This window comes from Scyliorhinus torazame, chromosome 3 (assembly GCF_047496885.1).
Source record: "Scyliorhinus torazame isolate Kashiwa2021f chromosome 3, sScyTor2.1, whole genome shotgun sequence".
NCBI lineage: Eukaryota > Metazoa > Chordata > Chondrichthyes > Carcharhiniformes > Scyliorhinidae > Scyliorhinus > Scyliorhinus torazame.
This window is the reverse complement of record NC_092709.1, coordinates 64,109,315-64,126,137: the sequence shown is the minus strand read 5'-3', so window position 1 is coordinate 64,126,137 and position 16,823 is coordinate 64,109,315. Positions and strand designations below refer to the sequence as shown.

The following is a 16,823-nucleotide window of genomic DNA, read 5'->3' as shown; positions in this document are numbered from 1 at the left end:
GTTGACACTCCCTACTGCCAGTACTTCAGGGACTGTTGAATGGTTGGTCTTTTGGATGAGTCTTTAAAATGGGGCTTAATTTGCCTCTCAGGTGGAAGTTAAAGTCCCGATGGCACTATTTTGAATGAAAGCAGGCGATCTTCTCTGCATTGTCCTGGGCCAATATTTAACCCTCAACCAATATCTGTAAACACAGGTGATCTGTGTGGTAGTCACCACTGATGTATATATTGTCTATAGAGGATGTCGGTGTAGGTGCTTTACGGTCAGGCCCTGTACTACAGGACGGGGGTAGTTCCCTGCCTGCTGGCTCTGCCCAGTAGGCGGAGTATAAATATGTGTGCTCCTCGTACAGCAGCCATTTCGCCAGCTGCTGTAGGAGGCCACACATCTTAGTGTAATAAAGCCTCGATTGCATCCAACTCTCGTCTTTGTGTAATTGATCGTGCATCAATCTGGTCGTTATTTCATTGTTGTTTGTGGGATCTTTCAGTGTGCAAATTAACTGCCACATTTCCTGCATTACAATGGTGGCTACATTTTTAAAGCACTTTTTGGCTGTAAAGTACTCAGAGATAGACGTCCTGAGGTGCTGGAAGGTGCAAGTCTTTCTTTCATTCTTCATCTAGATCCCTAGTCTCTAAATACAATGGATGGATTCGCCGTAGCCCGACGCCGAAATCGGGATTGGCAAAAGGGTGGAGAATGACTTCCGACGCTGAAATCGGGATTTGATGCCGGTCCACAATGCTCCGCCCCCTCCAAACCGGCATCATTGGGACGCACGCCCGTCGGCCCGCCCATCCGCGATGCTCCACCCCAATGGGCCGAGTTCCCCACGGCGTGGGCCACGTGTGGTCCCAGCAGTCGGGAACCTGGCGTGCCGGCTGCGTACTGTGTCCAGCGCCGCCACACTCGTCCAGGATCCGTTACGCTGGCCGGGGGGCTTCTTCTAGGGCTGCAGAAATTGGTGGGGGGGATGGCCAGGGGGTGGGGTGTGGGGTCGGGCTGGGCGGGTTAGGGTTCCAGCACGGTCGGCGCTATGTTTTCCGGTGAGACTGGTGCAGGCTGTCAGCCCTGCGCATTCGTGGCCTGGGTCCCGGTGATTTTCCAGCTGTTTTCCGCGCAATCCGCAGGTGGTTCGCGCACCAGTGCTAGCCCCTCACCGGTACCGGAATCGTGGCATTGATTTCCCCGTTTTCAATGTGTCTTTTATCATTCCTCAATTCCTTGTCTTTGTTTCAGGTCCAGTACCCATACGGCTGGTGAATGGAACTGATATGTGCTCCGGAAGAGTTGAGATTTATCGCAACTCTACCTGGGGAACTGTGTGTGATGATGGCTGGGACATAAATGCAACAAACGTGATCTGCAGAACGTTGAACTGTGGACTGGCCGTGTCAGCGCTGTCTGGAACCTACTATGGAGAAGGGACTGGGACCATCTGGCTGAGTGATATGAAATGCTTGGGGATAGAGTCTGCCCTGGACCAATGCTCTGGGAGCCTGGTTGTGGTGAATAACTGCACACACAATCAGGATGCCGGAGTCGCCTGCTCAGGTAATTCAAGCTTTATATTTAATAAATCTGGTAGAAGGAACTGTGACTGCAAGGAGATTTGTTGTCCAGGAGGATACTGGTTCCCCAAGAAATTAGTTTAGTTCCGAATTAATTTCACAAATTAGTCCCAATTTCACAAATTGGACCACATCCCTAAATTCCCTAAATCAGCAGCCAAGACATTCAAACTCAAACAAAAACATCAGCAAGTCAGACAGCATCTGCCGGGTGAGTAGAAAGGTCAGGATTTATCGGATGAATATGTGGCTGATGAGGTTTCAGATTCCTGGTGCATTGGGACCAGTTCTGGGGTAGGTGCGACCTGTACAAATTGGACAGTTTATACCTGGGCAAGACTGGGACTGATGTGCTCGGGGAAGTGTTTTCTCGATCGGTTGGGGAGAGTTTAAACTAATATGCCAGGGATGGGAACCTATGTAAGGAGTCAGAGAGGGAGGGAGCAAGGACAAAAACGAAAGGTAGATATGGGAATAGAAAAGCGATAGGTAGAGAAACCAAGGACAAAATTCAAACAGGGGTGTAGCAAAAAATATTGGGAGCAAGACAAACAATGTTAAAAAGACAAGCTTAAAGGCTTTGTGCCTTAATGTGCGGAGCATTTGCAATAAAGTGGATGAACTAATCGCACAGATAGATGTAAACGGGTACGGGGGATTAAGGAGACATGACTGCAGGGTGACCAAGGATGGTCCTCACAAAGCCATGTTGACTATCTTTAATCAAACTATGTTTTTCTAAATAATCATAAATCCTATCTCTCAGAATTCTTTCCAATATTTTGCTCACCACAGACCAAGACTGATGGGTCTGTAATTCCCAGGGATTTCCCGATTCCCTTTTTTGAACAGGGGAACAACAGTCGCCTCTCTCCAATCATCCAGTGAAGAGTGAGGACGCAAAGATCATCGCCAACGGCGCCAACGGCGCAGCAATCTCCTCGTTCACTTCCCGTAGTAACCTTGGGTATATCCCGTCAGGCACAGGGGACTTATCTACCCTGATACTTTTTAAAATTTCCAGCACATCCTCCTTCTTAATATCAACCTGTTTGAGTCTATTAATCTGGTTCACACTGTTCTCATGAGCAACAAGGTCCCTCTCTCTAGTGAATACTGAAGCAGAATATTCATTTAGGGCCTCCCTCATCACCTCAGACTCTAGGCACAAGTTCCCTCCACCATCCCTGATCGGCCCTACTCTCACTCTAATCATCCTTTTATTTCTCACATAAGTGTAGAACACCTTAGGGTTTTCCCTAATCCTTCCCGCCAGGGCTTTTTCATGCCCCCTTCTAGCTCTCCTAAGTCCATTTTTGAGTTCCTTCCTGGATATCTTATAACCCTCTAGAGCCGTGCCAGATCCTTGCTTCCTCAACCTTAAGTAAGCTTCCTTCTTCCTCTTGACCGGAAGCTCCATTTCTTTTGTCATCCAAGGCTCATTCACCTATATCTAACTTCTTCTGAAATTACACAATGTTTTGGCCTCAACTACTTTCTGTGGTAGTAAATGCCACAGATTCACCACTCTCTGGGTGAAGAAATTTCTCCTTAGCTCAATCCTACAAGGTTTACCCCTTATCCTCAAACTAAGACCCCTAGTTCTGGATACGCTCACCATTGGAAACATTCTTTCTGAATCTACCCTGTCTAATCCTGTTAGAATTTTGTAAGTTTCTATGAGATCCCCTCTCACTCTTCTAAAATCGCTGCACTCTCTTCATAGCATGAACCTCCTTCCTCCGATAAGGATACCAAAACTACACAAAATACTCCAGATGTAGCATCACAGATGCCCTATACAATTGCAGTAAAACATCCCTATTCCTATACTCAAATCCACTCGCTATGAAGGCCAACATACCATTTATCCACATTATACTGCATCCGTAATGCGTATGCCAACTCACTCAACGTGCGCGATTCTCCGAGCCCCATGCCAAGCCGGAGAATTGCCGCAATCGCGCCATGCCGCCCCGACGCTGGGGCACGAATCTCCGAGGTGTGGAGAATCGGCGCCATTTGCGCCAGCGCGTTTGGCGCGGCGCCGGTCGCGGGCCGCTGTCCGCAGCCGGGCGGCCGATTCTCCAGCCCGAATGGGCCTAGCGGCCGCGCGCAAACGACAGACTCCCACCGGCGCCGTTCACCCCTGGCCACTGCCGGTGGGAACTCTGCGTGAAGGGTCGGGGGCGGCCTGTGGGGGGGGGGGGGGGCCTCCGTCCCCGGGGGTGTCCTCCGATGTGGTCTGGGGCCCACCGATCAGCAGGCCAATCTCTCCTACCCCCCCCCCCCCCCCCCCCCCCGGGCATACTTTGTTGCATGGCCGGCCCCTGAACCCCCACGCCATGTTGCATAGGGGCCGGCGCACTGAAGAAGCCCCCCCGCGCATGCGCGGGTTGGCGTGGCCCAACTGCACATGCGTGGGTTGGCGCGGCCCAACTGCGTGAACTGCTCCAGCGCCGTGCTGGCCTCCCATGGGGGCCAGAATCGGTTGTTCCCATGCCTGTTTCGCACCATCGTGATATGCGTCGGCTTTCATGACGATTAGATTCTCCATTTTGGAGAATCGCACCCAGCCTGTCCAACTCCCGTTGAAGCATCTCTGCATCCTCCTCACAGCTCACCCTCCCACCCAACTTTGTATCATCTGCAAATTTGGAGATACTACATTTACTTCCCCCATCCAAATCATTAGTATATAATGTGAACATTTGGGGTCCTAGCACAGATCCCTGAGGTACCCCACTGGTCACTGCCTGCCAGTCAGAAAAAGACCCATTTATTTCAACTTTCTTCCTGTTTGCTAACCAGCTTTCTATCCATTTCAAGACACTGCCCATAATTCCATGCACTTTAACTTTACATAGTAATCCGCTACCCGAGACCTTGTCGAAAGCCTTCTGAAAGTCTAAATAAACCACATCCACCGGTTCTCCCTGGTCAACTCTACTAACTATATCTTCAAAGAATTCGAGTAGATTCGTAAATCCATGCTGACTTTGTCTGATTACACATTGCTTTCCAAATGCTGTGCTATGAAATCCTTGATAATGGACTCGAGCAATTTCCCTCCTACGGATGTTAGGCTCGGTGGTCTATAGTTCCCTGTTTTTTCTGTGCCTCCCTTTTTGGATAGGCTCAGTGGTCTATAGTTCCCTGTTTTCTCTCTACCTTCCTTTTTGGATAGCAGAGTTATATTAGCTACCCTCCCAATCTGTAGAATCTTTTCCAAAGGCCAAAGAATTTTGGAAAATGTCCACTAATGTATCTACTATTTCTAGGGCCTCTTCTTTAAGTACTCTGGGATGAAGATTATTAAGCCCTGGAGATTTGTCCACCTTCAATCCCATTAATTTCACCAAAACTATTTCTTTACTAATATTAATTTCCTTCAGCTCCTCACTAAAACCTGTGCATTCTCTGAACTTCCGCTACATTATTCATGTCTTCTTTTGTGAAGACAGAAGCAAAGTATGAATTTAGTTCCTCAGCCATTTCTTTGTTCCCTGATATGAATTCCCCCGTTTCTGACTGTAAGGGGCCTACGTTAGTTTTTATCAAACTTTTTCTCTTTACATACATGTAGAAACTTTTACAGACAGATTACTTTCAAATTGTATTTTCCCCTTCTTAATCAATCCCTTTGTCCATCGTTGCTGAATTTTAAACTGTTCCCAATCCTCAGGTCTATTGCTTTTACTTGTTAATTTGTATGCCTCTTCTTTGAATCTAATACTATCTCTAATTTCCCTTTAAGTCATGGTTTGGCCACAGTTCCCTTTTTATTCTTGTGCCAAATAGGAATAAACAACTTCAGTTCACCCATTTGTTCCTTGAATGCCTGCCATTGCCTGCCTGCTGTCCTTCCTTTCAGTAATGTTTCCCAGTCTGTCATAGCCAGCTCATGCCTCATACCATCATCATTGCTTTTATTGAGGTTCAGGACCCTGGTCTCAGAATCAACTAACTCACTGGGCAGGGAAGCATCAATCACCATTTAGTTTGCTCTTGTCAAGTCAGTGATACCAATAAGTTCAAGAATGGCATGGCATTTCTTGTTCTGTGTGTACAATACTAAGCTAGAATTTCTTTGTTTACAGGATCTTTCCCAATCAGACTGGCTGACGGGAGAAACATGTGCTCTGGGAGGGTGGAAATTCTGCACCAGTCTGCCTGGGGTACAGCCTGCAATGATGGATGGGACCTCACCGACGGCGATATTGTCTGCAAGCAGCTGGACTGTGGGAAGGCTTTGTCGGTAACTGGGGCCTACCGGGGACAAGGGAGCAGAAAGGTGTGGCTGAGTGGTGTACGATGCAGTGGATCTGAACTTTTCCTAAGTCAGTGTCTTGCAAACCCTTGGGGGAGCAGTAACTGTTCACACACACAGGATGCTGGCGTCAGTTGTTCAGGTAAGACTGGTCTCTTTGGCAAATGCCTCATGTTTCATTTGCTCCCCAAACATGACTCTGCCCATTGAGCTCCTCCAGCTAGTTGGACACAGCACAAGATGGAGGTCACTCTGTCCATCATACTCGTAGAATAACTGTCCAGTCAGCACCACTCTTTTTGTAGGTTATCCTTTCCCAAGTATTTATCCAATCCCTCCTTTGAAAGTTACTACTAAAGATGCTTCCACTGCCCTTTCAGGCACTGTACTCCAGCTGGGTCTAACTGGTGACGACAGCTGAATGTCTGCAAGGATGAATAAGGAACACCATTTATTTAAATTATTGAAGGAGTTGATAGGTTAGATGGAAATAAACCATTTCCTCTGGTGGGGCAAGTCCCAGAACAGGGGCCATGATCTTTAAGTTAGAGTTAGGCTGCTGATGGGTCCTGTCAGGAAGTGCTTCTTCACACACAGCAGAGGAGAAATAAGGACCTCTCCCCGGCCAAATAAATGAGTGCTGGGGGTCAGTTGAAATTTTTAAGACCAGGATTGATGATCAATATTGGGTAGGGATAACAAGGGATATGGAGCAAGACCAGCTGAATTTATATTGAATGTCTATGATCTTGTTCTTGTATTGCTCCTATTGATAAATTCACAGATTCACAGTGTTCCTGTCTCTCTTCCAGGTCCGGTACCATTGCGTCTGGTGAACGGTTCCAATATGTGCTCCGGGAGAGTGGAGGTCTATCATAACTCGAGTTGGGGGACCATCTGTGATGATGGCTGGGATGTTAATGCAGCGACTGTTGTCTGCAGAGTGTTGAACTGTGGGACGGCCCTGTCAGAACAGGCTGGAACCTATTATGGAAAGGGGACTGGGGACATCTGGTTGCATGATATGAGGTGTAACAGAACAGAGACAGCTCTTGCACAGTGCTCTGCCAACCCTTGGGGGAAGAATAACTGCACTCACAAGGAGGATGCTGGAGTTACCTGCTCAGGTGAGTAGTGTGACCAGCAAATAGGTTCAGCATGGAGAAAATTGGTAAAAAGACAAAAATTAAAGGCTCTTTGTTGAAGTGTATGTTTATTTGACTGTAAAAAGCATTCCGAACAAGATTGCTGAGTTGACGTCATAAATGGAAATAAATGGATACGATGTGATAGATTATAGAAATGTGGTTGCAAGGTGAGAAGGTTGGAACCGATTATTCAAGGCTTCTTGAATTTCAGAAGGGTAGTCAGAAATTAAAATAACGTGGGGTAGCTCTTCACTAAGGATGAGATCAGTGCAGTAATGAAAAATGATTTTGGCTCAAAAAACATGATCAAGAATCAATTTGGGTGGACAGAAACAGGACAGAAAATAAGTAATGGGTGGGAACTGTCCATAGCATCACCCCACTCCCCACAACAGTAGCAACAGTACAACAGAGTATTAATCAAGAAATAAATTGTGTCTGAAACAAAGGTACGGCAATAGTCATGGACAGTTTAAATCTTTGTATAAATTGGACAAATCAAATTAACAAAGGTAGTTTTGAGGACAAGTTCATGGAGTGTATTCGGGGAAGTTCCTTCAAATCATACCTTGTAGAACCACAGGCCAATTTAAATCTGATAATGTGTAATGACAGGATTAATGAATTATCTCAAAGCATAGGATCTTCTGGGAAAGAATTTTTTTTTTGTTTGTTTATACATTTAGAGTACCCAATTCTTTTTTTTTCCAATTAAGGGGCAATTTAACTGGCCAATCCACCTACTATGCACATCTTTTTTTAGGGGGTTATGGGGGTGAGACCCACGCAGACACGGGGGAGAATGTGAAAACTCCACACAGACAGTGACCCAGGCCGGGATCGAACCCGGGTCCTCTGCACCACCGTGCTCACGCCCCTCTGGGAAAGAATGATAATAACATGATTGAATTTCATCTTCATTTTGATGGTGAGAATCTTGAATCTCAAACTTAAATGAAGGGAGTCACAAAGGAGTGAAGATGGAGTTGGCTGAAGTAAACTATAAAATAAATTAAAAGGCAAGACAGTAAATAAATAGTGGTAGACATTTAAGGAAAGAATTAATTAATTTTAACAACGATATATTCCATTGAGAAAGAATAGGGAAGGATGAATCATTCATGGCTAACTGAAGATGTTCAGGAATGTATCAAATTGAAAGTAAAGGCATACAGTGTTGTGAAGATTAGTGGTAGGGCAACGTTTCAGAAAAAGCAAAGGATGATTTTTAAAAAGAGGAAGAAAATAGATGAGAGCAAACAAGCACAAAATATAAAAACAGACAAGAAGAGTTTCTGCAGATTCATAAAAGGGAAGAGAGTAGCAAAGGTCTCTTAAAGGATGAGATTGACAATATAATAATGGGAATGGCAGGGATGTTGCAGAAATATTTTATTTCTACCTTTATACTAGAAAGCAGTAATAGCACCCCTATATTGGTAAAAAATCAGGGAGAAAAACGGAGGGAGGAACATAACAAACATCACCAGAGAAAAAGTAGTAGGCCAACTAATGGGACTAAATGCTGACATGTTCCTTGGAGCTGATGGCTTGCAAGGATATTATAAAATTTGAGAAAAGTTGCAGTAGGCCATTCAACCCGTTAGCCTGTATCAGCTCTCAGATAGTCTTTTTGACTCCCCTGTTTTTACCCCATAGTCCTACAATTTCTTTCCCTTCTGAGAATTAACTAATTCCCTTTTGAAAGCCATGATTGAATCATTCCAGATCCTAATGACTCACTGCATAAAAAGGGTTTTCTTCATGTCAATTTTAGTTCACCGCTGTGAACAAACGAGGATTTTTATGATTTATCTCGCCTCTTCTTCACAAAGCACCAATCAAGAACCTCCAAGTACAAAGCGCAAACCATGAAACCCAAGAGAAAGCTAATATGAAATGTGCACTAGGATAAAATAAAGGATTAAAAGGTGAGCAGAACTGGAGCTCCCAAAAATGCAACCACTCCCGCACACACATCACGTGACACCCCTTCACTCATGTTATTTTGACAAACATTAATCACCCTGCCTTAGTCAGAAGCTTTCCAATTTTATGTCCTTCATTGTCTTGACATCTGGAAGAGATGTGACCCAGTCAGTTTTAACACAGCATACAATACCATAGTCCCGCAATGATCCTGATGAACACTCAGGAGATGTGCCAGAGATTCGGTCTGATACCATTATATTCCTCCACATTGTCTATATCACAAAGGACAATATTTACTATAAAGCCTAAGACACTGATTTCACAGTCATGTCATGAAATCCATATCGATTGGCATTATGTAACCTAACATAGGGATTCTGTCAAGCAATCCCAGGCTGCTGTTCAGGAGCAAAGCAACATCTTTAAAAAAAATTATTTTTTAAATTCTCCTCCATTTTCACATTTTCTCCCACATTTACATCCATCAACAATAAACAATAATCAGCAAGATATGTCAGTCCCCATAATAACAACGATCCCATCTACCCACCAACCCCCAAACCTCAACCCGCATGTTTACATAAACAAATGACAAAAAGGAATCAGGGATTACCCGTAGTCACCCTTAATCTTACACAGCTCCCCACCCCCCACCCCCCCCCCCACCCCAGGTCTCCAGCTCCTCCCGTCCACTGCCTAGTGTAAAACTACTCCCCCACCCTCGGTTCCTTCCCCCCCAACTTTCCACCCGGGCTAGACCACTCGGACCCTGTTCTGCCAGGCTCCGATGGCCGCAGCCCCTCCCCCCACCTCACTCCCGTTCACTGGCCGGCACAAACCGGCCAGCGTGGAGGCCCCCGCCCGGGTCCCTTTCCCACTTGCCCGGCCCCAGGAAAGCCCAAAGATCCCCTTTTAGCACACAAACCCCGCATATCCAACTACACCACAAAGAACTCTCATTTCGAGTGAAAGTCCCGTCCCTTCCCTTGTCCAAATATATACCACCTTGGCTCCTTTAATCTCTACACCCACAGTGATACAAAAAAGAAGAAAATACAGTCATGAGGTTACATCGGCACATGGCCATTCCTCAATTTGTCAGTTCTGCCACAGTCCTTCTGCTTTCGCAAACTCCTCCACTGCTTCCGCCGTTCCAAAATAAAAGTCCCTGAGCTTGTAAGTCACCCTCAGCTTTGCTGGATATACAATGCCGCACCGCACCTTGCTAATGTACAGTGCCCTCGTCACCCGGTTGAAGGCAGCCCGCCTCCTTGCCAGCTCCACCGTAAAGTCCTGGTATACACGTATACCAGCTCCAGCCCACTGCACCACCCGCTTCTGCTTGGCCCAGCTCAGGACCTTCTCCTTCACCCTGTACCTATGGAAGCACAGAGTCACTGCCCTTGGCGGCTCACTCGCCTTTGGTACAGGCCTCCACGACCGATGAGCCCGATCCAGTTCATATCGGGAGGGGTCCTCCCCCTCCCCCAATAGTTTTGCCAGCATCGCGGCAAAATACTCAGTCGGCTTCGGTCCTTCAACTCCTTCGGGCAGCCCCACAATCCTCAAGTTCTGTCGCCTGGATCTATTTTCCAGGTCTTCCATTTTTCCTCGCAGATCCTTGTTAGTATCCATCACCTTCCGCATCTCTTTCCCCATCGAGGCAAGTTGATCACCGTGCTGCAATAACGTCTCCTTCACTTCCTTCAGCGCCTCCCCTTGCTCTCGCACCTCCGCCACTATGCTCGCCACCTCCGTCCTCACCGGGGAAACCGCCTCCTCCACCAGCACACTCAAAACCTCCCTCATCTCCTTCCTCACCGTCTCCATGCATTTCGCAATCTGCGCCAACTGCTTTTCAAATTCCGCAGCCATCACCTTGGTTATTTCTTCCGCCGTAAGCAGTGCGGCCTTCCCTGGTGCTCCAGCCTCCATTTTTCCTGGTGACCCCGCAGTGACCTTTCCACTCCCCGACGGACCTCCAGCTGGTTTTTTTCCGGCCGTTTTTTTGCTCACCTTATTATCCTCTAGTGGGGCAGTTAATTTAGAGGAGGAACATGATTCCTGCAAGCTTGCCTTTTAATAAACATTCACGAGATGCAAGTCAACCCAAATGTAATCCGACATATATCAGGAGGAAAATAAATCACCAACGTTAGGAGAACAAAATTCCAAATAGATTTCCCGACGGTGGGAAACTGACTTTCACAAATGCTCCAAATTTTGCGTGTTCGCCCACCATGATTCCCTCTGCTGGAGAGAAAATTACACCCAACATTTTAAGTTCAATAGGACTCTTCTTTGGATAAGTATATTAAGATTACTGAACCAGACTTCCGGTGGGGTGGGCGAGCAGGGCGGCCGCAAAAAAAAGAGCTCCCGCCGGTGGCTGCGATTCGCGGCGATTTCGGGGAAATCCCCGAGCCTTCACGCACCCCCCGACTATCGTCGGCCTTTGGGGCCGCCACGAGCAGCCAGCGGGGCCGGTTTAAAAGCCGGCGAAGAACCCCGCGCGGGTGTCGGGCCGCGGGGGCTGAGGTGCCGGGCCCGGCAGGTCAGAGCAGCGGGGGCGGAGCTACGAGGAGGCCGAGGCGGCAGGCCTGAGGCCAGGGCACCATGTAGAGAGGGTGCTCCACGTCGGATGGCTCCCACCTAGGAAGAAGAAGGTTGAAGCCTGGTCCCAGGTGAATGTAGAGGAGAAAGAGAGAAGATTTATGGAAGTTTGGTCAGAGTTTTTTTTTCAAAAAAGAAGAATGTCAGATTGATGAAGGGCAGGAGGGTGAAGGGGGAGAGAGGAGAAAGGAAAGAAGATAAAAAACAATAAGCCGCTAAAAGATGCGAAAAGCAGCGTCAAAGAAAGGAAACGCGGGTTCGCCGTCGAAGGAGAAGATGAGCAAAAGCAAAAATGTTGACAGGATGGCGGAAGTCGAACTGCAAGGCGGGGCCGCACTACTTACGGTGGAGAAGATGACCGAGGTGATGGTGGTGGAGCTGGAAAAACGTTTGGTGAGGCACATGGAGATCCTGAGGAAAGAGATGGTGGTCGTGGTGTGGTCATTGTTGGAGGAGGCAATCGGCCCGATCAGGGTGGAGGTGGCAAAGGCATTGGCCGAGGTGAGCGAGGAGGGCGAGAAGATGAAGGAGGTGGAGGAGGCCGTGACACGACACAGCGACCAGGTCACCTCGATGGGGGATGAGCTGCGGAGGGTGGTGGAGGTTAACAGAGGGCTCCAAACAAAGCTGGAAGACTTGGAAAACCGCTCAAGGCGGCACAATTTGAGAATTGTGGGCTTGCCCGAAGGGACAGAGGGCCCAAGGCCAACGCAACACTTCGCTAAGAGGTTGGCAGAGCTGATGGGGGAGGGTGAGAACCCCACCCTGTACGAGCTAGACCGAGCTCATCGGTCATTAAGGCTGAAGCCCAAAGTGAACGAGCCGCCAAGGGCAGTAATTATCTGCTTCCATAAGTTTTGCATGAAGGAGAAAGTATTAAGCTGGGCGAAGTGTGAGGTGCTGTGGGATGGTACTGCGGTTCGGATCTACCAGGACTGGACGGTGGAGTTGGCAAAAAGACGAGCGGCGTTTGGGCGACTGAAGGCGGCTTTGTACAAGAAGGGGGTGCGATTTGGTGTGGTGTACCCGGCGAAGTTGAGAGTAACATATAAAGCCAAAGACTTTTATTTTGAGACAGCGGAGGTGGCTGAGGCGTTCGTGAGGGCAGAAGGCTGGGGACAGACGTGAAGAGCGGAACTGGAAGAGAGACTATGGACTGTGTTTGAGCGGCTGGAAAATGTACAAATGTTACAACTTTCTTTTTACTGATTTGTATTGAAATTTACTTCTCTTTGCATTATTACAGAGTTCAAGTTAATGGCGTTCTGTGTTGCGACGGTTAAATGTTATGTCAGTGAATTGTAGGGGTTGGATTGTTGGGTTTGTTTTGGTGTTTCTTTCTCTGGGACTGGGCGGAAGGGGGCGAGAGGTATTGACGGGGGGAGCCACCCGCGCTAGCTAACTAGAGTCAGTTAGTGAACGGGGGTGAGGTGAGAGGAGGACTGCGGACGCTGGAGCCTGGATAGCAGGCTTCAATGGGCCTACAAGGTGAGTAAGAGGGGGTGGAGGGAGGGATGCTGGGGGATGTTTTTGTAGGGGGAGTTCTTGGGAGGGGGGGGAAGGGGTTCGATGTTAACAATGGACAGGGGCGGGTCAGGCTTATGGGGCAGGGCCTGGTGGTATGGTGATGGTGGATAAGAAAGGTGGGGGGGGTGAGAGACCCCCAGTAAGGATAATCACGTGGAACGTGAGAGGGCTAGGAGGTCCGGTCAAGAGGTCAAGGGTGCTTGCACATCTTAAAAGTTTGAAAGCCGATGTAGCAATCCTGCAGGAGACTCACTTGAGGGTGAAGGACCAGGTGAGACTTAAAAAGGGCTGGGTTAGCCAAGTGTTTCACTCCGGATTTGATGGAAGGGCTCGAGGGGTAGCGGTGCTGGTCAGCAAAAGGGTACGCTTCCAGATGGAGAAGGTGGTGGCAGATCAGGGGGGTAGATATGTGATTGTGACAGGGGCATTGGAGGGGAGATTAGTGGCGCTGTTAAGTGTATATGGTCCCAATTGGGACGATGTGGGATTCGCGAGGAAGGTGTTTGGGGCTATTCCCGACTTAGACAGGCATGAGCTGATTGTGGGGGGGGGGGGGGACTGGAACCTGGTGCAGGAGCCAAGGTTGGACAGATCACGGCTGCGCTCGCTTGTCCCATCAGGGGGGGGCGAAGGCGCTGGCCGGGCTAATGGTGGAAATGGGAGGGGTGGACCCTTGGAGGTTCCTGCACCCAAGGGAACGGGAGTATTCATTTTTCTCAGTGGTCCATAAGGTATACTCGCGGATCGACTTTTTTGTGGTGGGGAAGGCTTTGCTGGCTGGAGTCAAGGGGTCGGAATACTCTGCAATTGCAGTGTCAGATCACGCTCCACATTGGGTGGATATGGTGCTAGAGAAGGGGACAGCGCAGAGACCGGGGTGGAAACTGGATGCGGGGCTTTTGGGGAACCAAGTATTCTGTGAGAAAATTGAAAAGGTAATTAAGGAATATGTAGGTTTCAATTGTACGGGTGAGGTGTCGAAGGCAGTCGTCTGGGAGGCTCTAAAGACGGTGGTGAGAGGTGAGGTAATTTTGTTTAAGGCTAGGGTGGATAAGGAGGAGAGGTTGGAGCGGCAGAGGGTAATAGATGAGATGTTGGAGGTAGATAGGAGGTATGCAGAGGATGGGGACCCGGCGAATCTGGAAAAGAGGAAGGAACTACAGGCGAGCTTCGACCGACTGTCCACCAGGAAGGCGGTGCGCCAACTGAGACGAGCAAGGGATGCAGTTTATGAACATGGAGATAAGGCAGGTATGTTAGCAGGTCAGCTCCGGAGGGAGGCAGCGGCAAGGGAAATTCTTCAGGTGAAGGAGAGGGCAGGGAAGTTGGTGGTGGCCCCAGTGCTGATTAACAAGGTTTTTGAGGAGTTTTATGAGAGGTTGTACAAGTCAGAGCCACTCGGAGGAGACCGTGAGATGCAGGAATTTCTCGATGGGTTGGAATACCCGAGGCTAGGGGAGGGGGACAGGGCTACATTAGAAGGAACAATAGTGGAGCAGGAGATAAAGGACGCGATTGGGAGGATGCAGTCGGGGAAGGTGGCAGGGCCGGATGGGTTTCCAGTGGAATATTATAAAAAATTTAAGGATAGGTTGGCACCCCTGATGGTGGGGATGTTTGAGGAGGCAATAGGGAAGGGGGTGTTGCCGCAAAACTTGGGGCAGGCATCGATTTCCCTGTTACTAAAAAAAGATAAGGATCCGACGGAGTGTGGATCGTATCGGCCCGTATCACTTCTGAATGTGGACGTAAAAGTGTTGGCGAAGGTACTGGCGGGTAGGCTGGAGGAGTGCTTCCCGAAGGTAATAGGGGAGGATCAGACGGGGTTTGTGAAAGGGAGGCAGCTGTTTTCGAACATTAGGAGGGTTTTGAACGTTGTTATGGCACCGGCGGAAAGAAAGGAAACAGAGGTAGTTGTGGCATTGGACGCCGAGAAGGCGTTTGATCGGGTAGAATGGGGATGGCATTCCTGATGGCAGTGCTGGAGCGGTTTGGGATTGGACCAAGGTTTGTGAACTGGGTAAAGCTATTATATAAGGAACCGAAGGCGAATGTCCGCACAAATAATATCAGTTCGAGATATTTCTCTCTGCACCGTGGGACGAGACAGGGATGTCCTATGTCCCCCCTGCTGCTTGCACTTGCGATTGAGCCGTTGGCCATCGCATTGAGAAGTTCGGGAGCATGGAAAGGAATAGTGCGGGGGGTGGGGGGGGGGGGGGCGGGGGGATAGAGCATAGGGTGTCCTTATATGCCGACAACTTGCTGCTGTATGTGTCGGAGCCGAGTGCGTCGATAGGAAGAATATTGGAGCTACTGCGGGTATTTGGGTCTTTCTCGGGGTACAAGTTGAACCTGGACAAGAGTAAGTACTTTGTGTTGTCTCGGCTAGGGGTGGGGGGGGGCTGCCATTCCGTAGAGCAGGGACTCATTTTAGGTATCTGGGGGTGCAGGTTGCCCGGGAGTGGGGGAGGCTTCGCAGGTACAACATCGCTAGTTTGGTGGGGAGAGTGAAAGCCGATCTGGCAAGGTGGGACGGCCTTCCTCTATCACTGGCAGGTCGGGTACAGGCGGTTAAAATGAATGTGTTGCTGCGATTCCTGTTTATTTTACAATGCCTACCGATTTTCCTGCCAAAGTCTTTTTTCAGGGAGATTGAGGGAAGGATTACCTCATTCATATGGGGAGGGAAGGTGGCCAGAGTAAGAAAGGTGCTGCTACAGAGGGGAAGGCAGGCAGGGGGTTTGGGTCTCCCGAACTTGTTGTACTACTGCTGGGCGGCGAATGTGGAGAAAGTGCGGAGCTGGGTCAGAGGGGTGGATTCTCAGTGGGTCAGAATGGAGGAGAGTTTGTGCAGGGGGTCGGGGTTGAAGGCACTTGCAACAGCGCCGCTCCCGATAGCTCCGGGGAAATATTCAGGGAGTCAGGTAATAATAGCTTCATTGAAAATCTGGAGGCAGTTTCGCCAACACTTCGGGTTGGGTTTAGGGTCAAGGGAAATGCCGATTCGGGGGAACCACAGATTTGAGTCAGGGAGGTGGGATGGAAGTTTTCCGAAATGGGAAGAGAAGGGGATTAAGACGCTAAAAGATTTGTTTCTTCGGGGTCGGTTTGCAGGATTGAGGGAGCTGGAAGTGAAGTATGGGCTAGAGCAGGGAGAAGTGTTTAGGTACATGCAGGTTCGGGATTTTGCCAGGAAGGAGATACAGAGCTTCCCAGAGGAACCGGCCTCCACATTGCTGGAGGAGGTGTTGACTACAAGGACTGGAGAAGCGGGCAGTGTCAGCGGTGTACGGAGCTATTCTGGAAGAGGATAAGGCACCACTGGAAGGGATCAAAGCAAAGTGGGAGGAAGAATTGGGAGAGGTTATAGAGGAGGGGGTCTGGTGTGAAGTGCTCCGGAGAGTGAATGCCTCCACCTCATGTGTGAGGTTGGGGCTGATACACCTGAAGGTGGTATATAGAGCGCACCTCACGAGGGCGAGGATGAGCCGATTTTTTGAAGGAGTAGAGGAGGTGTGTGAGTGTTGCGGGGCGGCCCGCGAATCACGTTCATATGTTTTGGTCCTGTCCAAAGCTAGGGGAGTACTGGAAGGAGGTGTTTAGGGTAATTTCCAAAGTGGTGCACGTGAAACTGGAACCGGGTCCCCAGGAGGCCATATTCGGGGTGTCGGACCAGCCAGGGTTGGAAACGGGAGCGGAGGCAGATATCATAGCCTTCACCTCGTTGATCGCTCGAAGGCGGATCCTGATGGG

At 49.0% G+C, this 16,823-nt stretch overlaps 1 protein-coding gene across 1 annotated transcript in view; it reads left to right on the top strand.

The window, feature by feature from the left end:
• The window catches only part of LOC140408487 (scavenger receptor cysteine-rich domain-containing protein DMBT1-like), a 177,148-nt gene that overhangs the window by 11,757 nt on the left and 148,568 nt on the right, over positions 1 to 16,823 (top strand). Inside the window, exons 2-4 of the mRNA XM_072495740.1 lie at positions 1,246 to 1,560; positions 5,678 to 5,989; positions 6,660 to 6,974. Coding sequence (XP_072351841.1) covers positions 1,281 to 1,560; positions 5,678 to 5,989; positions 6,660 to 6,974 — 907 coding nt within the window. The 5' untranslated portion in view covers positions 1,246 to 1,280. The remainder of the gene's footprint in view (positions 1 to 1,245; positions 1,561 to 5,677; positions 5,990 to 6,659; positions 6,975 to 16,823) is intronic.